The sequence below is a fragment of the Antechinus flavipes genome, chromosome 3 (genome assembly GCF_016432865.1).
Source record: "Antechinus flavipes isolate AdamAnt ecotype Samford, QLD, Australia chromosome 3, AdamAnt_v2, whole genome shotgun sequence".
Classification (NCBI taxonomy): Eukaryota; Metazoa; Chordata; class Mammalia; order Dasyuromorphia; family Dasyuridae; genus Antechinus; species Antechinus flavipes.
The window spans coordinates 242,937,773-242,965,329 of record NC_067400.1 but is presented as its reverse complement, the minus strand read 5'-3'; the positions used below and the strand labels follow the sequence as shown (position 1 = coordinate 242,965,329).

The 27,557-nt window shown below is 33.3% G+C and overlaps 1 protein-coding gene across 1 annotated transcript; it reads left to right on the top strand.

Moving 5' to 3' along the window:
* PCP4 (Purkinje cell protein 4) lies at positions 1-23,741 on the top strand. Its single transcript, XM_051991138.1, has 3 exons — positions 1-111; positions 8,797-8,848; positions 23,331-23,741. Exons 1-3 carry the CDS (start codon positions 103-105, stop codon positions 23,456-23,458), a joined length of 189 nt encoding a protein of 62 aa, XP_051847098.1. The 5' UTR covers positions 1-102; the 3' UTR covers positions 23,459-23,741.
* Positions 23,742-27,557: the final 3,816 nt, after the last annotated feature.

Here is a 27,557-nt window from a genome sequence, read left to right as displayed (position 1 = left end):
CAACCCTTTTAAAGACAAAAGCTAGGAACTGCAATAAACCTCATACAATTTTTTTTCTGTCCTGAGGAAATAGAAGTCTAGGACCTGATATTTAAAAGTACAATGAGTGAGGTAAGTAATTTCTCTATTTAGTTTGGGGATAGTGAACTTAGGGAGAAGAAACAATTATGAACAGAACCCTGAAGCAAACAGTTTAAACAGATATCCAAAGCTTAGGACTGATAGACTAAAAAACATTTTTGATTATTTAATTTAACAAATTGACATTATTTATACTTAAAATATAATCATAGCTAAATGCTCAACCTTTGAATTTTCTTGAAGAGAATAGGAATAATCCTTGAGGGTTTTTTTTTTTTTTGCTATAAATTTGAAAATTTTGAAATAACTCTAGGTTTTAGAAATCTAAATAATGCCCAAAGATTTCCTCCTCCCCAATGCATATTTGTGCTGCTATCAAGACTATTCCATGTTTTTATTCTTAATGCCTTAAGAATTTCAATAAATAGGCAGTTTCTCCTGTATATAAAAAAGCCATTAAAGAACACATGAAAATTCAGCAGGGATTCATTGATATGGATAAATATGGAGAATTTTATTATCCAAAAGATACCTATGCTTCAGTGTTGTACAAGGAATGTAAATGTAAATAGTGTCTGATACCAAAAAAAAAAAACAAAAAAAAAAAACTGTTATGAAGATCTTTCTGTGTGAGTAGTAGTTGAGAGAAGGAAAAGAAGATCTCTACATTAAAAATAACTTTTATTAAGTACTTTTTAACTGAAATTTGTATAGTAGCAATTTCTGGGAAATTAGAAAAAGAATCATATATTCACAGTATTTAAGAAATTTCTTTAAAGTGTCACATATATTTATTTCATTGATTAGTTGTTTGAATTTGTAGCTTAGTAATCTCCAACTATCAGTTCTTATACCACAATATTATTCTATTACATTAATATACAATTACTTGCTCACCCATTTCCTAGGTGGTTGATACCTCCTCAGTTTTCAATATTTTAATATCATAAAAAATAGTTGCTATAAACATTTTTGTACATATTGGTCTTTTTCCTTTTCTTTTGATTTCTTAGGGCTATAAGTAGAAATATTGTTGGCTTAAAGGGCATTCAAATTGAATGGGTTCTTTAATGTAGTTCCAAATTTTTTCTGTAGAATCATTGGACCAATGTACAACTTCACTAACAGCGCAATATTATGTCTATTTTTCACATCCTCTTTGTCATCTTCTTTTTTGGTCACCTTAACTATTATGATGAGTGTTGGTGGCAGCACATAACTGTTTTATGCATTTCTGTAATTATTAGTGATTTAGAACATTTTCACATGACTGTTGATAACTTTGAATTCTTCCTCCGAAAACTTCCTGTTCATATCCTTTGATCATTTATCAATTGAGAAGTGGCTCATTAAAAAAAAAAATTTTTTTTAGTCTGTTTCATATAGATTTGAGAAATGAGACTTTTATTAGAGAAACTTCTTGTAATCCCCTCCTCCCCCTTGCTTTTCTTTTCATTTTGGCTGTATTGGTTTTGTTTGTGTCAATGTTAAAATATTATATAATCAAAATGAATATTTTACTTCCTGTGAACCTCTCTACTGATTTTTTTTGATCATGATCTCTTCCCTTAGTTATAGATCTGATGGTTTTTTCCTCATGCTTATTAGTTTATGATATCTCCCTTTACTTAAATTATGGACTCACATTGAGTTTGTCTTGACAGATATGCCTACTTTATATCACATTTCTTTCTATTTTTCCCAGAAGTTCTTGTCAAGTAATGAATTCTTGTCCCAAAGCTGGAATTTTTGAGTTTATCAAACATTAGATTATTGAGTGTGTTTGCTTTTGTATAATTTTAAATAATCTGCTACTTTGATTAAGTTTTCTATTTTTTACTGAACACCAAGTTGTTTTAATGTTTACAAGTTTGCAATATAATTGAAATCTGTTATATTTTATTTTCATTGATTCTCTCAATATTCTTGACCTTTTGTTTTTTCAAATGAATTTTATTATTTTCTTGCTCCATAAAGTAATTTTTGGTAGTCTGATTGGTTAAATTGGTAGCATTGAATAAGTAAATTTGTTTAATTTACATTGGCATTTTCTTATGGTGGCTTGGCCTATTAATAAAACAGTCTATATTTCTCTAATTACTTAGATCCATTTCTGTTTATTTGAAATGTGTTTTGTGACTGTCTGTGTATTAGCAGGTCAGTTCCCAGGAATGTTATACTCTTTGCAGTTATTTTAAACAAGTTTTCTCTTTTTATCACTTATTGCTTGGATTTGGTGGTAATTTATAGAAATGTGAATGCTTTGTTTAGGCTTATTTTATATTCTGCAACTTTGTTAAAGTTGTTAATTGTTAAGACTAGGTTTTTAGTTGACTCTAAGTTTTTCTAAGAATATACACATGTATATTCTGTTTATAGCTTGTATTGAACCTTCCTTGCATTCTTAGTATAAATCAAGATCAAAATAGAATATGATCACTTGATATGTTGCTGTCATTCTAGCCAGTCTGACAGGTGTGTAGTGGTATCTCAGAGTTGTCTTAATTTGCATTTCTCTGATTAATAATGACTTGGAGCATCTTTTCATATGGCTAGAAATAGTTTTAATTAGAACAATACTTCTTAAATTAGTTCTCCTTGATCTATCTTCTAGTTCTAGATCTATCTTTCCTATATTTCACATTTTCAAATTATTTTTCAAATGTTTGACTTCATTTCACTGTCTTGTGGTATTAGTTTCCAATGGACCATTTCTAACTTTTTAGGAGTTATTTCCTTCAGTGAAGATTTATTTTTCCCAATTGGTCACTTGTGACTTACTTTAAAGAAAGGTATTCTTTAAACATTTTTTTGCCTTTTTTTTAAACCAAACAATTCTTTTCATAAGTTTGTACCATAGATTTCATTTCTTTCCTCAGTTTTTCATCTATTACTCTCATCGAATAATTAAAAAAAAACTTTCTATATCTTCCTAAGTCTTCTAGAGATTGATTGTTATGCTTTCATCCAGTCTTCATTTTTAAAGAAGACATTGCTTGTAGATATTTTCAAGTCACTGTCTTCATCTAAGATTGTATCTTGAGCTTCTCTGTTAATGTAGTAGCTTTTGATGGTCATATCATTTTTGCTTTGTTTACTCATTTTTCCAACCTAATTCTTGACTTTGGAATATGTTAGATCTAGTCTCTTAACTTCTGTTGTGTGTGTATTTCTTTTGTAAATGTGATGTGATGGACTTCAATTTCTGTCTTTTATGTTTTTTGTTGCTTCCATAGCTTGGTATGGGGCCTTTCATTGCTTTTCATTGCTTCCAAAGTGGTATGAAATTAGAATAGGTCTGTTCATTGCTCTTGGGATCCTCTGCTGATTTTCACACTAGTAGGGTCCTTGTTCCCTTGTGACCATGATTGTTCTTCCATGACTGGAACTGTGACTCCTTCAGTATTACTGGGCCATTAAATCCATTCTGTCCTGTAAAGCCTGCTAAGTTAGATCCTAAACTGGATCTCAAAAACATGGACTGTTTTTTTCCTCTGTTGCCAGAGATCATGTTTCTTAATGTAATTCCTAGATTACTTTGTTATATACTTTTTTTTCCCCCTGAGGCAGCCCAGGATTAACTAGGAAGTGTTAAGTATCTGACAGATTTGAACTCAGGTCCTCCTGACCTCAGTGCTTTATCCATTGTACCACCTAGCTGCCCTTGTTGTATTCTTTTGATGCCTTTTCTGTATCTGAGAGTGTACTTGTTTTTTTCACTTGTGTCTGACTCTTGGTGACCCCATTAGAGGTTTTCATAGCATTGTAATGATTTGCCATGTCCTTCTCCAGTGAGTGTGTGCTCCTACTCCCTTAACTATTTCTCACATTTTTATGGACTAGAACTGCTAGGCAGAATCTCTCTCTCTCTCTGGATGATTAGCTCAACTACTGGACACCATGGTCAATGGGGAGGAAAAAAAGGACAAAAGTTATTCCTCCATCCTCCTACTAAGAGGTGAAGAATTACTTTCTTTCTAAGTATTGCTCCTGCTTCAGGTCATCTGAACTATCATTTGCCTCTTGCTATTAGTTATGTATAATCCGGCTAGTTTATAAAATTGTGGCCAATTTGAGAGAAAGATAGTTAGAGAAACAAAAACAGAGAGAGAGAGACAGAGACAGAGAGACAACAATAGAAAGAGACAGAATGAGAAAGAGAAAGATTGAAAAACAGTGAGAGAGACTGGAGAAGAAAGAACGAGGAGGAAAGCAATAGGAGAGTTTTCACACTTCTAAAAGAACAACCAGGTGTTGATATCTTGATAACACATTAAAATCTTATCACCTGTGATTAAATCCTGTAACTCAATAAATTGAGAAGAGGTGGATGTAACCAAATCTTCTCCTTCTTCCCTTCTACTCTTACATGTGTAAAGAAGAAGAGAGTTCAGAATATGATATCCAGGAGGCAAAAGTTAATGCTATAATTTATAAGCAAACATAATTTATCTAGCAAAACTAAGTATAGTCCCAAAGGAGAAAATGGATCTTTAATTAAATAGATTTCCAAATGCTCCTGATGAATACATATAAGAATATATCTAAACCAGTATATAATTTGAAATGAAAACAAAGGAGTCAAGAGAAATATAGAAGAGTAATTAGAAAGTACTTCAAAATGGGCAACTAGGTAGCATAGGCAATAGTATGCCAGGTCTAGTATCAAAAGCACTTATCTTTGAGATGGTTCAAATCTGTTCTCAGACCTAACTAACCCTATGACGCTGGATGAGTCATTTAACCCTGTTTTTTCTCAGTTTCCTCACCTGAAAAGTGAGCTTGAGAATAAAATGGCAAATAGTGCTAATATTTTTGCCAAGAAAATTCCAAACAGGATCATGAAGAGTCAGAGGAAAAATGACTCAACAACAACATATGATGAGAAAGTATTTATATACTAAAAAAGAAAGAAGTAAGTGCCTTCTCTAATACTATTTTTTCAAAGGTGATAGAGAGGAGTAATTATGGCAGAAAACCTGGCATAAGTTTTGCTTTGTTTTGATAATATTAAGAGGAAAAAAGAAAAAGAAAAGAAAAGGAATACACTAATATGGAAGAAAGAAAAAGGTATGAAGATGGAACTTGCTTTCTCCCAGTGATGTGATACGGGAGCCACCTGTCAGTGGCTGCTGGAGATCTAACTCGGACCTGTAGAATGGATCTCTATGTGAGAGGAGGAAAATGATGATGATGATGATGATGATACAAAGAGACTGAGACCTGCCCCTGCACTTAGGTATGGTCCTTAAGATAATAGGGATGATCAAGAAGCAGAATGGGGCCAGGAGAGAAGCAACATGAATCTTACTTTCATATGAATCAGGTAACAGAGGATTGAACACACACGCACACACAAACACAAATCTAAACACATATTTAGTTTTTTTTAAATAACTTTTTATTGATAGAACCCATGCCAGGGTAATTTTTTACAACATTATCCCTTACACTCACTTCTGTTCTGATTTTTCCCCTCCCTCTGTCTACTCCCTCCCCCAGATGGCAAGCAGTTCTTTATATGTTAAATAGGTTACAGTATATCCTAGATACAATATATGTGTGCAGAACCGAACAGTTCTCTTGTTGCACAGGAAGAATTAGATTTAGAAGGTATACATAACATGGGAAGAAAAACAAAATGCAAGCAGTTTATATTCATTTCCTTCTTTCTTTGGATGTGGCTGCTTCTGTCCATCCTTGAGCAATTGAAACTGAATTAGATCTCTTTATCGAAGAGATCCACTTCCATCAGAATACATCCTCATACAGTATCGTTGTTGAGGTATACAATGATCTACTGGTTCTGCTCATTTCACTTAGCATCAGTTCCTGTAAGTTTTGCGAATCCTCTCTGTATTCATCCTACTGGTCATTTCTTACAGAACAATAATATTCCATTATGTTCATATACCACAAGTTACTCAACCATTCTCCAATTGATGGGCATCCATTCATTTTCCAGCTTCTAGCCACTACAAACAGGGCTGCCACAAACATTTTGTCACATACAGGTCCCTTTCCCTACTTTAGTATCTCTTTGGGGTATAAGCCCAGTAGAAACACTGCTGGATCAAAGAATATGCACAGTTTGATAACTTTTTGAGCATAGTTCCAAATTGCTCTCCAGAATGGCTGGATGTGTTCACAATTCCATCAACAATGTATCAGTGTCCCTGTTTTCCCACATCCCCTCCAACATTCCGCATTATCTTTCCCTGTCATTCTAGCCAATCTGACAGGTATGTAGTGGTATCTCAGAGTTGTCTTAATTTGCATTTCTCTGATTAATAATGATTTGGAGCATATTTTCATATGTCTATAAATAGTTTTAATTTCTTTGAGAGTTGTCTGTTCATATCCTTTGACCATTTATCAATTGGAGAATGGCTTGATTTCTTATAAATTAGAGTCAATTCTCTATATATTTTGGAAATAAGGCCTTTGACTGTAAAAATGTTTTCCCAGTTTATTGTTTTTCTTCTAATCTTGTCTACATTTGTTTTGTTTGTACAAAAACTTTTCAATTTGATATAATCAAAATTTTCTATTTTGTGGTCAATAGTGATCTCTAGTTCTTCTTTGGTCATAAATTCCTCCCTCTTCCACAGGTCTGAGAGGTAAACTATCCTATGCTCTTCCAATTTATTTATAATCTTATTATTTATGCTTAAGTCATGAACCCATTTTGACCTTATCTTGGTGTATAGTGTTAAGTGTGGGTCAAGGCCTAGTTTCTGCCATACTAATTTCCAATTTTCCCAGCAATTTTTGTCAAATAATGTGTTTTTATCCCCAAAACTGGGATCTTTGGGTTTGTCAAACAACTAGATCATTAAAGTTATTGGCTGTTTTGTCCTTTGAACCTAACCTATTCCATTGATCAACTAGTCTATTTCTTAGTCAATACCAGATGGTTTTACTAACTGGATCTGATATAGCTAGACCACCTTCATTTGATTTTTTTTCATTATTTCCCTTGAAATTCTTGACCTTTTGTTTTTCCATATGAACTTTGTTGTTATTTTTTCTAGGTCATCAAAATAGTTTTTTGGGAGTCTGATTGTATAGCACTAAATAAATAGATTAGTTTAGGTAGTATTGTCATCTTTATGATATTTGCTCGCCCAATCCAAGAGCATTTAATATTTTTCCAGTTGGTTAGATCAGACTTAATTTGTGTGGAAAGTGTTTGGTAGTTTTGCTCATAAAGTTTCTGTTTTTCCCTTGGCAGATAGATTCCTAAATATTTTATACAATCAGTAGTTACTTTAAATGGAATTTCTCTTTGTAACTCTAATTGTTGGGTTTTGTTAGTGATATATAAGAATGTTGATGCCTTATGTGAGTTTATTTTGTATCCTGCAACTTTGCTAAAGGTGTGGATTGTTTCTAATAACTTTTAGTAGAGTCTCTGGGGTTCTCTAAGTATACCCTCATATCATCAACAAAGAGTGATAATTTTAACCTCTTATTCTCTCAGAGAGAAATATGACAAAATGTGGAATCAGATTCAGTTTTTTCATTTTGTTACAGACAATGAGTTGCAAGCAATTGGTTGAGGGAAAGAGTAAAACTACCTATCAACAATAAATACAAACCAAATATGTTAAAGGCTTCATTAGTATTGCTTAAGTATAATGTCATTGTTACATGCCTGGTGTGGGACCTGTATTGTTTAACAAAAGATAGGCAGAGATTGAAGACAGATGACAAAGCAGAGATGATGGAAGAGGCAATCTATTGCAAAAGACAGAATGGCATGAGATTTCTTGTACAAGTAAAGGGATTGGTAAGGAGTAAGGTCACTTCATCATATGAAATAAGTAGAGGAGAAAATAGTTGTAGAAGGCACCAATAGCAAAGGCAGTGATAGAAGATGAGGAAGAAGAAAAAGAGGAAGTTCACAGGCTCATTTTCTTCAAAATCTTCTGCCGATAGAATGAAGGGAAGGGGAACAATGGAAAGGTTGAGGAGGGAAAGGTTTGGAAGATCCAATAGTGGATAATGAAATAATGATAAAGAAATATAGTAGGATTGTCTAGCAGCAGTGAGGATCCTGTTGGGATCATGTAAAACAAATTTTTAGCAGACCCAGTCAGAAAAAATCATGTGATTTTTCTTTGTTCATTCAGCAAACATATATTTCGGAGTAAAGCTGGTGAGTGGTGGGAGAGGCAATCAAGGCTGAGGCTTGACCGAGTTTAGTTAATGATAAAAAGAGGGGAGAGAAGAGGTCATGGTAGAGTTGAATTTGTTCACCAGAGAGTCAAGGTAAGGAGAAAATGAGTTGTCAACATATTGCAGATCATATTGAGGATGGAGAGTAGTGCTTTGTGAGGAAAATAAGTATGAGGTGGATTGAATGGCTACCTTGGGTATTATTAGGGTGGCAATGCACATCTAACACTGTATTTCACAAATTCCCTCATAAACATGAAGTGAATTGTCCATCAACTATGTATATATTTATTTATAGGTCAGAATCAGTACAAAAAAACAATGATAGCAATGCACACGTAGAAAATTGTTTTTATTTGCATTTTTGTAATTAGTAATGGTTAGGAACATTTTTTGCAGGTGGCTATGGATAGCCTACATTTCTTCCCCTGAGAACATATGATCTATGATGCAATAAGATCATTTTTAATAATATATAATTATAATTTTGGATTTACCTAATGGAAATTTCTTCTGTTCTTTTTATGTCTGCAGCAAAAGGGTTCTGAGGCAACCAATGAAAAGGAGAAATCTTCTGGTGAGAATGGTAAGACAATACAAAACACCCACACATACCAGCAATATATAGAGCACTAGGTTGATTGAACACAGGAAGATATTGATCTAAATATTATCTCTGACACTTATTAGCTGTGTGACTTTATCATTTAACCTTCCTACATATCTTAGGGAATGAAGTCCTTAAGAATAATTTACTATGTCACAGATGAGTTTTGATCTATTTTGGTTTGAGGATTTCCCATAAAAGAAGTTCCTTATACTGATAAAAACACAGATTCCTTTGTGCATTTGAGAATATATGTTTATATATATATCAAATGTAATATAACATATATATGTAAATCATGTAATATAATATTTAATATGTATATTCACAATTCATTATATATTATGCACACACACATTATATGTACATTAATATCAAGTCAGAACTCTCTCTGACATATAATTTTAGTGCCTCGGGAATTACATCTTTTACCTCACTTCCCAAAATCACAGAATCAGTATGTCTCAGATGCAAGACTTGAAGCTGGGTATCTCTGAATTCCAGATCAACTCGCTATCTATTACTCTATGTACTTTGCTGAGTCTCTCTCCCTTCTCCCTAGTGTGTGTGTGTGTGTGTGTGTGTGTGTGTGTGTGTGTGTGTAAGAAAATCATTTATAAATATAAGAACATTTTACCTCTGAGGGTTCCCTTTGTTTAGGATATTTGTAAGTTAAATAATTTATTTCCTTTCCCTTCTCTCCAACCTCTCTTCCCTTCTACCCAGGAATACCTTAAACATTTCTCTGTTATTAAATTTCCATCCTTTTCATTTGATGATTAAGCTTAGCTTTTTGGAATATTTAGTTTGGGTTTGTAGTTTGAGTTACTTTGTTTTTTGGAATTTATTTCATGTTTATCTTTGATTTCTCATTATCATGGAATACTTTAGGATTTCATTGTTATGTTTCTATTTGAGTCTGTGTCTTTTGTTTATGCTCCATGAATTGTTTACTGTTTTTAATGCATTATGTGTTATAAAATATATGTTTATTATTTATACTTTTTTAGATTTGTTTACTTTATCTTTGTTTCATGATGAATTGTCAATTTTTTCTTAAAAGTTCAATGTTATGTTTATAAATATGAACATTCTTTAGCAAGCCTGTTTAAAAGATGCAATAAACTTTTAGTTCTGGTTTCTTCACCAATTTGTTCAATTTTATATTTTCTCTTTTGTTTTTCTTTTTGTTAACTTTATCCAAAACTGAGAATGTCACATTGATATTTCTTGTAATTATTGAATTATTGTTTTCTTGAGGTTCAGTTAATTTTTCCTTTGGGAAATAGGCTCAGATATTTAGAGTATATAGGTTTAATATTGATATTGCTTTGTTGTCTCTACTCCCCACCCCCCAGAATATTGTAATTATCTTGTTTATTCTTTTTTATGTTTTGACTATTTGTTTTTACTTTGATAGAATGACACTTCTTTATGTATAGCATAGCAAATTTTATTCTTTTCCTTTATTCTTATTCTGCATTTTTCTTTGATTTTTTTAAAATATGCAACAGATTGTGGGTTCTTTTTTTTTTTTTCTTTTAGCCTTGGCTAGCAGTTTTTTTCTTATTTAATTTTTTAATTCATTTACATTTAAAATCATGGAAGTTAGATTTATACTTTCCTTGATTAGTTTTTAATATTTTTAATTTCTAAACTGGGGCTTCCCTCTCTTTCTCTATAATTATAGTGCCAACTATTTTCAGTCACTTTAGCTGAATATATTTTAAGGCAACTTTAATATGTTTTTCTTCTCCTTCAACTACCTTACCCCTTTGCCTTGTTTTAGAGTTTTGCTTAAATTAATGGCATTTCTTCTTTTTCCCTATTATTTAATTTCCTCCTTCTTGTTTTTCTTCTCAGTTAAATAATCAAGTACAATTCCCCTTCTTTTGTCATATTGGTTAGTCTTTGTAGATTTCATTTTTGGTGCTTTTTTTCTTAAAAGATTTTCATTTCTTTATTGTCTTCATTATTTATCTTATTTTACTATTGATTCTAGACTTTTATTCATTGATTAATGACCCTGATACTTTTAAAATCCTTCTTTATTCTTTGTTTCCTCAAGTTTATAATGTACTTATTTTGGGTTCCCTCTTCAAAGCACTTACTACATTAAGAGATCTTGCTCCCTGGATTCTATTTTTCTGTTGTGGCGTGATATAAATTTTACTATGTCCTTCATCATGTTATTCATTATTAATGTTTAACTTCCTTATGTTCATTTCTCATTCCCCCACCTCCATTCCCATATTTGCCATGAAATTTCCTTTTTGGTTTCATGTTCTGGATGATAGTACAAAAGCTTTGATTCCCTTTTTCCTGTAACAATATCAGTGATCTCTATAAGCACACAGTATTTGCAGGTTGGCCCATTGAAAATTCCCTACTTTCCTTTTTTCCTTATGGGAACCTTCATCAGTGGTACCTTCTCTCATCACTGAAAGATTTCTTTCTTTCTCTAATCTATAAATCACTGTGTTTGCTTCTTCTCCCATTCTCCTGTAGATTCTCTTTTTCCTGAGTACTACAGGGTTATTTTCTCCTTGTTGTTAACCTTTGAGTTTATTATATTCATCAAATATTATCCCATATGTGTTTCCTACTTTCTTTTCTTTTGTATGTTCTCCCATTCTGTAATTTAGCCCCCCTAAAATTTGACCCACCTCTAGGTGAGGTGCTATGAAATTTAATTCATGAAGTTTCTGACTTGCTTTTCCACTATCATTTCTATTTGATTTTGCTTTTATCCTTCTCTGATTATGTATTTTTATAAAGGGATTTTGAAGTGATTTTTCTGTTATTTTGTTATCCTTGATTGTTATGCTTATTTACCTTTCATGTATTTTTGTGGTACCTATTTTGTCTCCCATATTTTAAATAGTTTCTACCTTGGAGATCTTGCTCCATGCCCCTCCCTACCTTTGTGTGTGTGTGTGTGTGTGTGTGTGTGTGTGTGTGTGTGTGTGTGTGTGTGTGTGTTGGGACTCATGCTTAGAAATATCAGTTCATTTAAGTGATAAAAAGGGAATTGCATAAAAGTAAGAGTTTTCCCACGTCCCTGATCATGTAGTTCATACTCATCTCTAGTCTACCTCCTGTAGAACTTGCAGCATAGAGTTTTGTTTTATTTTTGTTCCTTAGAGATGATCTGTGGATATTTTTAACTGGTACTTTTTTTTTCAATGTTCAAAAGTTTTTGAACCATGTTCTCATATTATTTCTTTCATTGTGGTGTTCATGTTTGGTGACTTGTATGTTCTTCTGAGAGATCTGTGTAAGAATTCTTTTAAGTTATTTATGAATTCTTTCTTTTGAGATCAATATACTTTGCTTATATAGAGATCACTTTTTTCCAATTTTATTGATTTTTACTTCTCTTCTTCAAGATTGTGCTTTACTTTCATACATTAGCATTTTCTGTTTTATTTCTTTGATGTGACTTGGCATTGTGAATTCAAGTTTCCCTATTCTTTCATTTATTTTTGGTGAACAGTCCATAATTTCTACTCTCACTATTTTTATTTCTTTTTAAAGTTAGTTAGGAAGTCATGGTTTCATGATGTCTTCGGTACTCTTGTCAAGGATCCATGAGATCCTCTATATATTTAGATGCTGATTTCATTTTTCTTTATTCATAAATGGCTGGAATCTCTTAGCTGATCCGAAAGCTATGGCATAAACACATTACAGTGCCTGACATATAGCAAGCTCTTAACAAATGCTTGTTTATGGATTATAATTAGCATTTTCCCTGTTGGTTTATCTGCTTATGCTTACGGTATTTAATTCAGTTTTCTTCCTCCTGAGGGCTTTGGTAATTTCAATCTATTTTCCTTATATTTCCCTATTGCTTGCTTTCCAACTCCTTTCTTTTGATCATACTTTCCTTGGGGACTGTACCTGAAAACAGTCTCAATCTTTCCCATACTGGGCAGTTTGTATTTCATCAGTCTTAGAATTTGTCCCTGATGGATACTGGGCTCTTTTTCCTAAGCTTTAGTGGAGTGACAACCTGTTCCATAAAGTGATACATGTATCTTTCCTTAGTTTGATCTCTCCTAAGTTCTCTGGCTTAGCTCTGTTGTAAAAGTATTTGTTATACTAATCTAGAATTATACCAATACCAAAATATTGTGAGATTGAAATATGAATCCATCATGTAATTGAGAAATCCAGTTCATTTTCTGAATCCTAGAGTTTGTTTACCAATGGAACAAAGTAATAGAAAAATCAGAATATTCAGTTTCAAATTCCAGTTATGCCACTTTTCCTTGTTTTATGTGGGACTCAGCAGTTAAGCATTTTGGACCATCATTTTTCTCACCTGTAAAATGAAGGGATTGGCTAGAAATTCTTTAATGTTTCTCTTACTTTTCATATTCTAGGAATATACCATTCTACAAATTCATTTATTAAGCATTTGCTAATGCCTACTATGTTCAAGAAAAATGCTATTGATTTGCTTTGATTTTTAAAGCCAGAATGAATTTTGTGTTGCTGGCTCTTTTGACAAAATACAGTATGCATGCCAACTAAAAATGTCCTAGAAACTGGGCTAGACACAGCCCAAAGTGAAGCAGCGCATACTGTCAATGAGCTTCTAGTCTACTGGGAGATAATGACATATGAAAAGAGAATATAGAATAAGCAAAAAGCAAATGTAAATGTTAGAGTAAAGAGATAATAATTGGGGAAATAGGAAATAGGAGTTTTTGAAAGAAGTCATATTTGATTTGAATCATGAAGGGGTTTTAAGAATCAGAGTTTAAAATGGAGCACCTTTTATTCATGGAATATAGCCTGTACAAAAGCACAGAGATGGGAAAATGAATTCTGAGGGAGGGAACAACAAATAAGCACGATAGGAGCATTCTGTGTATTTGACAGAAAATTTAGGAGGAAATATAATGAGATCTATTATGAACATGTTAAGTTTGAAATGTCTATGAAATCTCCAAGTATGAAATATCCAGATATCCAAGGAAATGTGTTAAGGGATAGGTCAATTCTCCGAAAGCCTCCACAGATGTGGATCATAACATCTGAAAGAGTTGCAAGACAGTCTTTGCTGACACAGATATTGTGTTTGGGAATGAGATAAATTGGAGGCAGAGGGAAGAGGAAAGAGGTCAGACAATGCAACAGTCTTTCAGTCAGAGAGGTCAGAGAACAGCAACTGCCCCTCAATCTCCTTGTATTATCCTCTCTCAAGAGGAGATCCATTCTGGGTTGGAGCTCCAGCAACCACTGTCAGGTGGCTTCCATTTTTCCAACAGCTCTCCCGTGTATTCCAGCAGGGATGTTCTGCAGTACATTGGAAATTTAGGATAGAGCTCAAGAAAGACATGAAAGTTAGACATGAGGTGGGTATCATGTATAGGAAAGAAGTTAAATCCATGAAAGCTTAGTACTTAAAAATTAGAAATGTAGAAGGAGAAGAAGGTATCAAGACAAAAATCTTGGGATTTGGGCCGTTGGCCTGGACATGGAAGAGGAACTGGCAAGGAATGTTTTTAGTCAGTCAGTCAGTCAATATTTTTTAAGTGGCTACTATGTATTGAGCACTGTCCTAAGGGCTGGGGATGCAAAAAGAGGCAAAAGATAGTCCTTGTCTTCAAGGAGAGGGACAATTTAATGGGGGGAGACAATGAAAAAACAACTATGTACACATAAGCTATATATAAAATAAATAGGAAATGATTAACAAAGAGAAGAACTACAATTAAGAAGGATTTGTAAAGGCTTCCTGTAAAAGATAAAATTTTAATTGGAACTTGAAGGATGCCGGGGAATTCTGTAGGCAGAAATGACAAGTGAGAGCATTTCAGACATGAAATAACTAATGACCAATAGGTTATTGCAATAGTGCAAAAATAATGACAAGGAGCATGAAGGAGGCAGAGACAAAATGTGGAAATAGCAATGGGAATGTAGGAGTATTCCAACTCCCCTGACTCACTCAGTTAGCTAAAGGGAGTGAGTGTAGCCAGTATTGTGAAGAGTGCCAAGGGAAACTGTGTCATCAGGAAGGAGAAAGTTTTCTGTGATTGCTAGAAGATGGAAGAAGTGTGAGAGGAAAGGATTTAAGATAATGGGAATTTTGTTCTTTTTATATAGATGAATCTGTCTTATAAGTAGAAAGAATGCTACAAAAAAGTAGTGAATAGAAACCCATGAAGAAGAGAGTGTATAGAAGAAAAGAGGTGAGTTAACAGTATCAAAATTTTAGGAAGATCAAGAAGAATGAATCCTGAGGGTGGGAAAACAATTGGATTTAGCAATAAAGAGATTATGGATGACTCTTTTAGAGAGCAGTATATTTTTTCTCTTTTTAGCATTTTATTTTCAAAATATATTCATTGATAGTTTTCAACATTCACCCTTGCAAAACTTTTGTTCCAAAATTTTCTCCCTCCTTTCCCTTATCCCTTCCTTAGAAACCGAGTAATCCAATATATGTTAAGCATGTGCAATTCTTTTTTTTTTTTGAGGCAATTGGGGTTGAGTGACTTGCCCAGGGTCACACAGCTAGACAGTGTCTGAGACCAGATTTGAACTCGGGTCCTCCTGACTTCAGGGCTGGTGCTCTATCCACTGCGCTACCTAGCTGCCCCCAAGCATGTGCAATTCTTTTATACATATTTCCACATTTGTCATGATGCACAAGAAAAATCATATTAAAATGGAAAGAAAATGAGAAAGAAAAAAACAAGCAAACAACAACAAAAAAGTGAAAATACTATGTTGTGTTCTACATTCAGCCCCATAATCCTCTTTCTGGATGCAGATGACAACTCTCTAAGATTACAAATTGATAAACAGTTGCTGATCTGTTTTTGAAGTTGGAATTTCCTTATTAGGAGTTTTCTATAGAAATGAAATCACAAATTCAGATTTAAAAACAAGTCCTTCTAAAATCTTGAGGTAAACAAGAGAATGGGATGAAGGAAGCAAATAGAAAAAAATATTGAAAATGTCAGCTGGAAGATGTTATTGAAGTCATGGAAAGGAGAATAATAATAGTTTATATTTACATAATATTTTAAGGTTTGCAAAATACTTCATGTATATAACACCAGAAGACATTCTTAACTCTTCCTTCCCTTTGGATAAATAGGGCAAAGTTTAGTCTTTGAGACTAATGCTCATGGGCCTAGCAACACCATGGCTTCAATTGGTTCATTCTTCTAGGGGAAATCCAATTAAAGACTGAGTCCAAGACTTAAGGTTATTCTTGGGAGAGTTATCAGATTACTCACAGCTAGAGTTAACTTGTATAAATTGTTAAATTTTCAGTGTGTGCAATTACACTTCAAAAATCAGCAAGTACTACAAATCAGGGTTTGAATTACTGCTTTTTTGATTGTGTATGTGCAATTTGAATTAACAGAAGACATGAAAAAAAACCTCTGGAATTCAATGACTATGATTTCAGAGACTAGCTCTGAAATGAAACTAGAAAAGGCAAAAAAATTGCAAGGACAATTTTTATCAAGAATCTGCCTTATACATTTACTCAGGAAGAACTCAAGGAAGTATTTGAAGATGATATAGAATGTAGACTGATCTACACCGATATGAAAAGGAATTGCCCCCATTGAATTTAAGAGAAGCAATTTAAAGCCTTGGAACTGAGATTAATGATTGGACATCATTTTGTACTACATAGGAGAGAAAATTCAAGGGCAAGAGAAATCAAGAGGTGGGAAGAATAATTTCTGGAGCAGGAGACAAAATGGCAGTTTCAAAGACACTATTGCTGAATAACCTTGCCTACAGTGCCACAGAAAGTGTCTGAAAAATGTTTAAGAAGGCAACATCAATCATCTGCCAAACAACCAATGCCAACCAAAAGGATTTGTATTTATTTAATTTGCCTCTGTGGAAGATGCAAAAGAAGCTTTGAATTCTTATAACAATATAGAAATTGAAGGCAGAGGAATCAAATTAGAGTTAAAAGGACATTTGACAACTAATGCAGCTGCAAGGATGTAATCCTACAAAATATTCACCAAAGGTCTGTCTGAAGACATGACAGAAAAAAAATTGAAAGATTCATTTCATAGTTGAATTGGTTCCAGGATAGTCACAGAGAGGGAGACTGTGGTGTTTTTCTTCTTTAAAATATAATATGAAGGTTCTCTCTGGGAGTAGGTTTCTTGGGGAGGTTTTCTGGAGGGAGCCTTAGTTTCATTTGGGCTGCACCCAAATGCAGCCAGGTGCTAAAAGTTCAGATCTTTTATTGTGTCCTTCAATATAGCCTGGTTAGCTTTCTTAGAGGCCTTTCTCTCTTCTTGGTTCTAAGAACTCTTGCAATTTGTCCCTTGCTTCTGCCTCACCTTTCCTTGGTTCCGAGAGCTCTTACAGCTTTGTTCTTTGCTTCTGCTTTCTTCAGTCTCCAGCCAGCATCAAGGTGAAAATTGGAATGAATCTCTCTTGCCTCTGAGAGAGGGCTTGTAGGCTTCCTCCCAGAGTGCTCCTCTCCAACCCCTAGCAATGTTTCTGAAGTAAAACTTGACTGGCTCCCTGAAGCTCTATTTATGCTCCTTCTCTGAGAGTGGGATTGTGGGAAACGAGAGTGGGATTATGGGTTTCCTCCCAGAGTGCTCTCTAGCCCTAAGAGCTTCAAGGGAGGTGTGAATTCACAAAGTCACAAAGTTAACTTTGTGAATCTCCCATACTTGTGAACTCCAATGAGTACTTAAATACTTCTTGCTTATATGAGCTTTCTAAAGGTGTGAACCAATAAGCACTGTATCAATTCCATTGAGTTAACCCCAGGATTCTAACATCTCCCTTGAGTTATTACCTTGTTTCAAGTTGAGTCAACACTAGGATTCCAACAGGAGACTTGTTTAAACAGTACAGTTTTATGGATTTTAATTCATAAGAAGATGCTAAATAGTCATGGAAGACCCAGGAAATAGATGGAAGCAAATAACTCTGGTTTGGGCCAAATTCAGTGACTTTGGAGACCATGGTGAAAGTGGCTATTTGGTGGGCAAGAAAGTGGTAAATGAGGCAAAAGGATTGATGGTGGCAGAGATCAAGAAAACTTTGTAGAGTAATTTTTAATAAGCCCAAGGAGACAACAATTTAGAAATAAAGAAAACAAAGTTTGAATAACTTCTCCCTCTTTATTTTAACTCTTGTTCTTTGAATGAACCATGGAAATTTTATACTGTCATTTAATCTTTGACAAAACATTCTGAGGACATTCTAAAACAAACATGAAGTTTAGAAAACTTGGACAAATCTGCATAACATTTCAAGGAAGAGAACTTACTGATTTTGACTGTATGCCTGTTCCATATAAACATTTTTGTATAGACAAATGATGCAGGAATTAATGTTTTTATCTATAAGTTGTCTAGAATTTACACTTTTATAGCCCATGTACAAAACCATTTTTTTCCTATAAAAATTATAATTAAAAAAATAGAACAAAATAAAATTGAAAGAAAAACCCTCAAAATGTGTCATTTTATCACAACCTGCTGACTACCAAATGTTGTAGATGCAACTCTAAAATTAGTGCTCTCTGTTCAGGTTCAATGTTGGGACAAAATGAGGCACTGATGAGTCATTGAACACTTAACAAAGGAAGAGGTTTGCTTTGTCCTAACACAACAAGAATATGCAACAAAAATATATAGTAAGGATACAGTGGCAGCTTCTCTGGACATGGTCCCCCTTATCTCCTGGAAATGTTTCTAATTAGTCAATCATTAGGATATAGTAACTATAATTTCAGAGGCCTTGAACCCATGTGGCTTGGTTTTTTTTATTGGTCCTAGGCCAGAAAGTTGCACCATTGTTTCTTTCTATAAGTTATATATATAAGTCTATATATACATTTATATAAGTTATACTTTATATAAATGTGGAGAGGAACTTATATCAGGATAAGGGGAGGCACTTCAGGGAAATTCTATCCTACTACAGGTGCTATTATTGTGGTGACTTGCTTTTTGACAATAAAGATAGAGCAGTAAGTATCTACCTGGTCCTCAGAGAAGAAAGGGAACTGTCATTCAAATACCTCTCATACAATAAAGATTATATATTCCCTTTTCAATATGGCTTTCAGTGATGAGGAGGTCCTGACTAGTGGCAATTTTTCATGATCCATGATTACCAGTGATTACTCAGAATGTATCATCTTCACTTTAATCCTGATTTTCTGATGCTGTTATTGCTCATAGCCATCTCTTTACACTGATCTACAGCACAAATGTGGTAAAACAAATCACGTAGATCTGATAATTGGGAATTGAGACTGAGTCTTTTTAAAGGTGGATGTAAGGAAAAAAATCCAGATATTTCTGATCTTTCTTCTACATCACTCACTTCTTCTGGATATTCACTCCCTCCTCTTTTTTTGTTTCTTTTTCCTATGCTTCTGTTAGATTTTAGTGCTTGTATAATGCTTCTTGAATCCTGGCCATCAAGATTAACCAGTGATGGGTTTAAAATCATTTAAGGGGTGAAAATTCTTCTAAAAGAACTTAAGGACCTTACTTAATACCACGGGGTGGATTCTTGTAGGAGAAGTAGCTTAATTCCTTGTTCTCATTAGGCTAGATTTTCTATAAACTGTATTAAAATCATCCTCAAGTCTTCATTGGTCCTAGGGATTAAAGGCTCAGGCTTTTAATATCACTTTCTGGGTGTGTTTACTGAAGACAAAATAGCCCTGTAACTCCTTTAACTTTACCCTTGAATTTGTAAATATTATGTCACTTTTTGCAAATATGTTTTGCATCGTGCCTCTTTTCTTTATTTCATTAATAACCTATTAAAGGTTCTTATTCTTTCTTTTATTTTGAACTCTTTGTTGAGATCCAACATTCTTGCTTTTCTTTAGCACTAATTTTTACCTCAATCTACTTTTCCTTAACCTATTCTCTTTCACTTATCCCCTCTCCCTTTTAATTTGTACAGTCTTATCTCACTTAATTCTAATTCACTTCATGTCATGGCATCAGCTCCCTGATGTCATGGTCCTCTTCCAGAAAAAAGGACAAAGCTCACATGAAAGTGAGATTCAAGTCTTGTCCACTCCTTTCAACCCTTCCTCTTTGTTTCCACTTTTGCATTCCAATTATGTGATATTATTTCCCTCATCTTTCTTATTTTCTTTCACTCCCCCTTATGTGTTCCATTTTATCTCCCTTTCAATTTTTTTTTTTACCATCATCAAATCATAACAAACTACTCCCAAGACTTCTGTCTCTGCTGACTTCTATGTCCCCTGATGATGAGAGGATTCTAAGGGGACACATTATACTAAAATGTAAATAGTTTATCCTTGCTTAATCCCTTATGATTTTTTTTTGCTCATATTTACCTTTCAATGCTTCTCTTGACTCTTGAATTTGCATTTTAAATTTTCTATGGGATTCTTTTCTCCAGAAATGTTTAGAAGTCTATTTCATTAACAAAACATTTTTTTTTCTGTCATGGGCCCAAGCTCAATTTTTATGGGTATGCCATTCTTGATTGTGTGTGTGTGTGTGTGTGTGTGTGTGTACACATAAAACACATATATATGTGTATATATGTATGTATGCATATATATATGTATGTACACAGACTTACATATCATCTAAAATATCATTTTCCAAGTTCACCACTCTTTCATAATGGGGCTGTTAAGACATGTGTGATTTTGATTGTCTATATTTGACACTTATTTCTTCTTTCTGGATGCATGCAGTATTCTTTTCTTTTTAATGGAAACTCTTGATGTTAGCTATAATATTCCTGGAACTTTTCATTTTAGGATTTTTTTCATGAAATGACTAATCCATTCTTTCTATTTTCACTGTGCCTTTTGATTCTAAGAAATTTGGGAAGGTTTTGGAAGCAGTGCCTTGAAATTTAATGTCTAGGCTGGCTCCCTCTCTTTTTGGTTATAGTTTTCATGTAGTCTAATAATTGTTAAATATTGTCTCTTTTCTCTGTTTTTTTTTCCCCTGAGGAAATTGGGTTTAAGTGACTTGCTCTGGGTGACACATATAGGAAGTGTTAAGTGTCTGAGGCCAGATTTGAACTTAGGTTCTCCTGACTTCAAGGCTGGTGCTCTATCCATTGCACCACCTAGTTGCCCTCCCCCCTCCTCTCTCTTTTTTTAAAAGATCATTTGTTTTCAGTAAGGATACTTCATATCTTTTCTATTTTCAGAATTTTGATTATGATTTAAATTTTTAAAAATTGTATAATGAGTCATTAACACCTATTTAGTCCATTGCGATTTTCAGAATGTTTGTTTTTTAGGCAGCTTTTGTGTGGCTGAATGAGGTTCTATAACTTGTATTCCAAATTGATTCTTTTCCCAATTCTTTTATCAATTTCATTTCCCCATTTTTCTTTAACATTTTCATTTGATTTTAATTTTAATATTTGTTTATTGTAATTTTTTTACATTTAATCCTTTTAATTTAATTCAGCCCCTTTAATATTTGTAATTTCCCTTTCTGTCATGTTAGTCAATCTGCCAGATGTTGATTCCTCAGAATTGTTTTAATTTTCATTTCTCTAATCAATGGTGATTTAGAATATTTTTTATATGATTATAGATAGCTTTGAGCTTTTCTTTTGAATATAGCTATTCATTTCCTTTGTCCATTTATTAATTGGAGAATAATTCATTTTTTATAAATTTGTCTCAGTTTCCTAATTGTTTAAAGAATGATGCTTTTAGTAGAGAAACGTTCTTTTAATTCTGCCCTCACTCAATTATCTGCCTTCTTTCTAATCTTGGTTGCACTGGGTTTGTTTGGATAAAAAATTTTAATTTCATGTAATCAAAGTTATTTTTTAATTCTCATGATATTCTCTGTTTAGTCATAAATTCATCCTTTATCCATAGATCTGACAGGTAATATTTGCAATGCTTATGATATCACTTTTTTATGTCTAAATCATATACCCATTTTGATCTTATCTTGGTATATATTGTGAGATGTTGGTCTGTATCTAGTTTCTGCCAAACTACTTTCCAGTTTTCCCAGGACTTTTGTCAAGAAGTAAGTTCTTCCAAAAGCTTGGATTTTTGGATTGATCAAATACTAGATTACTATGGTCATTACTACCTATTCCATTCCATGCATCCACTACTCTATTTCTTGACCAGTACTGATTGTTTTCATTATTAACACTATGTAATATAGTTTGAAATCAGGTACTGCCAGGCTGCTTTCCTTCACATTTTTTCTCCTTACCTTTTGTTCTTCCAGATGAATTTTGTTATTGTTTTTTTCCCTAGCTCTATTAAATATTTTTCTTATAGTTTGGCACTAATAAGATTAATTTTAATAGAATTTTTGTTGTTGTTGTTGTTGTTGTTTTGGTTCAGTTTACCCATGAGCAATTAACAATTTCCCCAATTGTTTGGATTTTATTTTATTTGTGGAAATAATGTTTTAATCGTGTTCATATAGTTCTTCAGTTTATTTTGTCAGGAAGACTCCCAAGTTTTTTACATCGTCTGCATTTATTTTAAATGGAGTGTGGTGTTTTTCTTCTTTAAAATATAATAATGTTCTCTGTGGGAGCAGGTTTCTCGGGGAGGTTTTCTGGAGGCAGTCTTAGTTTCAGTTTCAAATAATAATCACCCAAATGCAGCCAGCTGTTAAAAGTTCAGATCTTTTATTGCTTCCTCCAAAATAGCCCGGTTAGTTTTTCTTAGAGGCCTATCTTTCTGCTTGGTTCCAAGAACTCTTGCAGTCGTCCTTTGCCTCTGCTTTCTTCAGCCTCCAGCCAGCATAAAGGGGGAAGATGGAATGAATCTCTCTTGCCTCCGAGAGAGGGCTTCTGGCTGATCTCACTTCCCTCTCAATATTTTCAGCTGAACTCACTTAACTGGCTTACTGAAACTCTATTTATGCTCCTTCTCCGAGAGTGGGATTATGGGTTTCCTCCCAGAGTGCTCTCTGCCCCTAAAAGCTTCTTGCTTATATGAGCTCTCTAAAGGTGTGAACACAAGCATTGTTTCTATCAGTATTAGCAATTTATCACCTTGTAAGGATTTGCTCTAAGGTGTGAACCAATAAGCATGGTATCAATTCCATAGAGTTAACATTAGGATTCTAACAATGGAGTTTCTCTTTTTATCTGTTGATTAAAATATTTAGTCAAATAGAAGTATTTAGGACAAACTAAATCCTTATAAGTTCTCAGAATATAAAAGCACTTTCATTTAGGTATGGCTATTATAAAAACAGAAATACATGAAATAACATAAAGAGGAAAATATGAAATATAATAATTTTATACTCAGGTATTACTTCTTGAGTGTATCCTCTCATCTTTATACTAATTATATGAAGCCTATTTTTTGATTGTGATCAAAAGTATTCCCCTGAATTTCATCTTACTTTCCAAATTGGTCTTGGCTTTGGGGTCTGCTTTCATCTTATATTCAATTATTTTCTTGTTTATTTTCTTGAGACAGATGGACAAAAGAAAATTCAAGAGGAATTTCAAATCGACATGGATGCACCAGAGACAGAACGAGCAGCTGTGACAATACAATCTCAATTTAGAAAATTCCAGAAGAAAAAGGCAGGGTCCCAGTCTTAGTGTTAAGTGTTTCCTCACAATTAATGATAATGAATAGAATTCTACAATCAACTGACAAAAAATTCATGTATGAACAAATAATCAGCAAAACTCTTCAAATAGCCACACATTACACATCTGAATTACAAAGACAAAGTGCATGCACACAAGTTGTTGATATTTATAGACTGTAGAAAAATGTAAGACAATATTTAAATGAATGAAGCTATTTGTTCAGCTCTAGTTCTATCTCTTCTGTTACTAACAACTTTACTTGATGTTAAAATAAAATAAATAAAATAAGTGTCTGTCTTCATTTGATATTTTATGTTAATACAGCAAGATCTTTCCCCAATAATTCAGATATTTATGATAAAAGGGCTTGCTTTATTAAATTTTTCTTTTGGTGCAAAAAGGGATGCTTAGAATAGGGGTAGTGTCATTGGTCTGCCTAATGCTCCATTTTCATATATATATGTTATTCCATAGTTTTAGAACAGGATGTTGATCTCAGACTGCCTTGAATATTTATGTAAACTTCTTCCTAGGAGAAGAGGGTTTGATAGCAACAAGGAAGAACTCATATCTTCTCAACATTGAAGATAATAGCCTGAACTTTAGCTCACAAAAGAGTGATCTCAGGGAATTCAGATGGTGTGGCGATTTTGCAAGGAAAAAAACTCCAGCCTATTTCCCTTTCTGTATTAGTTATTGACCCCATTTATTCTTACATTCTAAAAGCATGTATTTCAATGATTTAAAAGATTCCATCACTAGTCTTTTTTCTCACCTTTATATTCTCTCCCTTGGTGAATTTCTACTACTTCATTTACAACTTTGTACAGATGATTCCTAAGATTTCATCCATCAATATTATGCTCTGGACCCTAAATTCTAATTGCCTATAAATTTTCACCAATCCAGATGTCCCATCTTTGTCTCAAACTCAACTTGTTCTTAACTTAGCTCAATATCTGCCTATCCATCCTTCATATTCTCCTTCTCTCTCCCCTCACCCTCCCGATTCTGTTAATAGCACCACTATACATTTTATTCCTCTCACCTTCAACTACTCTCCCTTACTTAAACATCTGAAAGTTTTTAAATTTTGACTTTGTATTGTCTTTTACATCCTTTGTAATTCTATTATTACCACTCTGGTTCATGTAGCTCTCATTACTTTTCATTTTTTTTGTTACTGTAATGTCTTCCTAACTTCTCTGATTTCATCCTTTTCTCTTCTTGTCTATCTTATATATGAAATTTCTCTTAATGCATAATTCTTATTATCAATCAACAAGCACATATTATGTACCTATTATGATGTTCCAGGAATTATGACAATACATTAGTGATAAACAAACAAGATTGAGACTTCCATAAGAAGCTTAAGTTTTATTTGGAGTTAAACTATTTTAATAAATAAGGAAATTCAGAATTTATATAAAATAAGCAGATAATAGCCAGGAGTTGTAAGGAAGAGATAATTGTCTTGAAGAAGGTGGCACCTGAACTGATCCTTGAAGGGAAGGAGAATATTCTAGGCATAGGGACAGACACAGACACAGACAATAGGTAGAATACTTTGGTTGAGTTTACTGTGTATTTTTGGATTAATAGATAATCAGACTGGAGAGATAAGATGAAGTTAGAATACGACCTTTAAATGCAAAAGGAATTTTTTAAACTGCCAGAATCAAAATTTAAAAATCCTCTGTCTTTAAAGGCCTATAATTATTAGGTTACTTTGTATTTTTCCAGTTCTCAGTATTTTACTCTCCTCCAAGTACTTTGTGATCTCATGACTTTGACTTCTTTGCTGTTCCTTACACAAGATACTCCATCTCCTGATTCCAAGCACTTTTTTTTGCAAGCTAGTCTTTTATTTATTTTTATCATGTACTTTTTTTAGCTTTTTATTTTCAAAATACATGCATAAATAATTTTCAACATTCATCCTTTCAAAGCCTTGTGTTCCAAATTTTTTTTCTCCCTCTCTTCTCCCCACCCCTCTCTTAGACATCAAATAATTCAATATATGTTAAACATGTGCAATTTTTCTATATATATATATTTTCACAATTATCATGCTGCATAAGAAAAATTAGATTAAAAAGAAAAAAATGAGAAAGAAAACAAAAAGCAAGCAAACAATAACAAAAAGGGTGAAAAGACTGTTGTGATCCACACTCAGTCCCTTCAATTTTCTCTCTGGATACTGATGACTCACATGGATTTATTGGAACTAGTCTGAATCACTTCACTGTTGAAAAGAACCTTCTTTTGAGTGGAGATTTGAGGGGAGTTTCTCTAAAGCATTTCCTTGGATTAAGGAAGGATGTTCTTCCCTCCCCTTTTTACAAAGGATAGGGGATGTACCTTCTCACCTTCTTGTGAGGATGGGGCATTTCCCCTAATCTTGAAGTGAAGAGGAGATAGTCTCTCTTAAGCATCTCAATAGTGGTATGTGGCATCTCTAGATGTAGGATAGGTAAATAACCACCCAAATTCTAACCTTGGACCATTTTTACAGTGATGACCTTATGGCAAAGAACAAAGTAAAGGATGATAGCTCATCAGAATACATAAGCAAGGTGGGGGTGAAGGCACAAGGCATTTTAGCAAGCTAGTAAAAGTTTACAGAAAATTAAAATTGTACCACAAGTCAGAGATGTTCCCCAAGTAATATTGTATTTTAATTATAGGCAGACAAAGACACATTTGCAAGAAACAGCAATTATAGAGCGATTAAAGGTAAATAAGAGAGTGAGGATGATAAATTTTCTGCTCGGGGCTAGACTCTTTGAGATGATAATCTCTAGCCCTGGGATCAACCATGGATCCATTGGTCCCAGTATTTTTCTCTATTTAATAAACTACTGAATTGGTCTCTAATCTCTTTGTCTTGCTCAGTTTCTTCAGCATTACAATATGATTTTTAAAATTTTATTTTCAGTTCTGGATTCTTTCCCTCTCTTGCTACCTCATCTACCGATTAAGAAAGTAAGAAATATAAAAATTATTGCATTATGAAATCATACAAATTTCTTCATTAATCATGTTCCATAAAAGATATAGTTACAGGGACAAAGAGATAGAGAAAGAGAAAGGAAAAAAAATAAAAGAACTATGTTTTAAATTGTACTCTGAGTACTCTATCTGAAATTCTTTGAAAGTGTGGGGGTCATTTTGTTGATCAGTTACCAAGACTTTTACAGTTGATTATCTTTATATAATGCTCTTATTGTATAAATTGTTTTCTTAGTTCTGCTCTTCATTTTGTTTTGCTAAGTTTTCCTGAAATCATACCTTTCAACATAAAAGCATTCCAGCACATTCAAATAACATCACTTGTAAAGTCATTTTCCATTTGCTAGCACAAACTTCAGTTTCCATTTCTTTACCACCACAAGATATGTTATAAATATTTTTGTACTTACAGATTATTTCCTTTTTCTTTGATCTCCTCAATTTTTAAAGCCCACATCAATAACCACAACAAAAAAATCCTTTTTCCCCCCTGAGGCAATTGGAGTTAAGTGACTTGTCCAGAGTCACATAGCTAGGAAGTATTAAGCTTTAGCAAAGTAGCAGGATATTAAATAAGTGAATGAATGAATGATACATATATGTAATTTCTATATTTTACTAACAAAGCCCAACAGCAAAGATAGAAAGAGAAATTCTATTTAAAATAATTGTACACAAACAATGCAAGACAAACCCAGGAACTATATGAACACAATTACAAAACACTTTTCTTTTTTTTCCTAATGTAATCTTTTTTTTTATTAACTCTTGCAAAACCTTGTGTTCCAATTTCCCCCTTCCCCCACACCCTCCCCTAGATGGCAAGTAGTCCAATATATGTTAAACATAGTAGCAATATATGTTAAATCTAATATATGCACATATATTTATACAATTATATCACACAAGAAAAATCAAATCAAACCAGTAAAAAAAAAAGAAAAGAAAAAAAAGAGAGCAGCAAAATATAATGCAAGCAACAAAATTAAGAGTGAAAATGCTATATTGTGAACCACATTCAGTTCTCACAGTCCTCTCTCTAGATGTTTTTTTATCTATTCATCACTGAACAAATGGAACAGATTTGAAT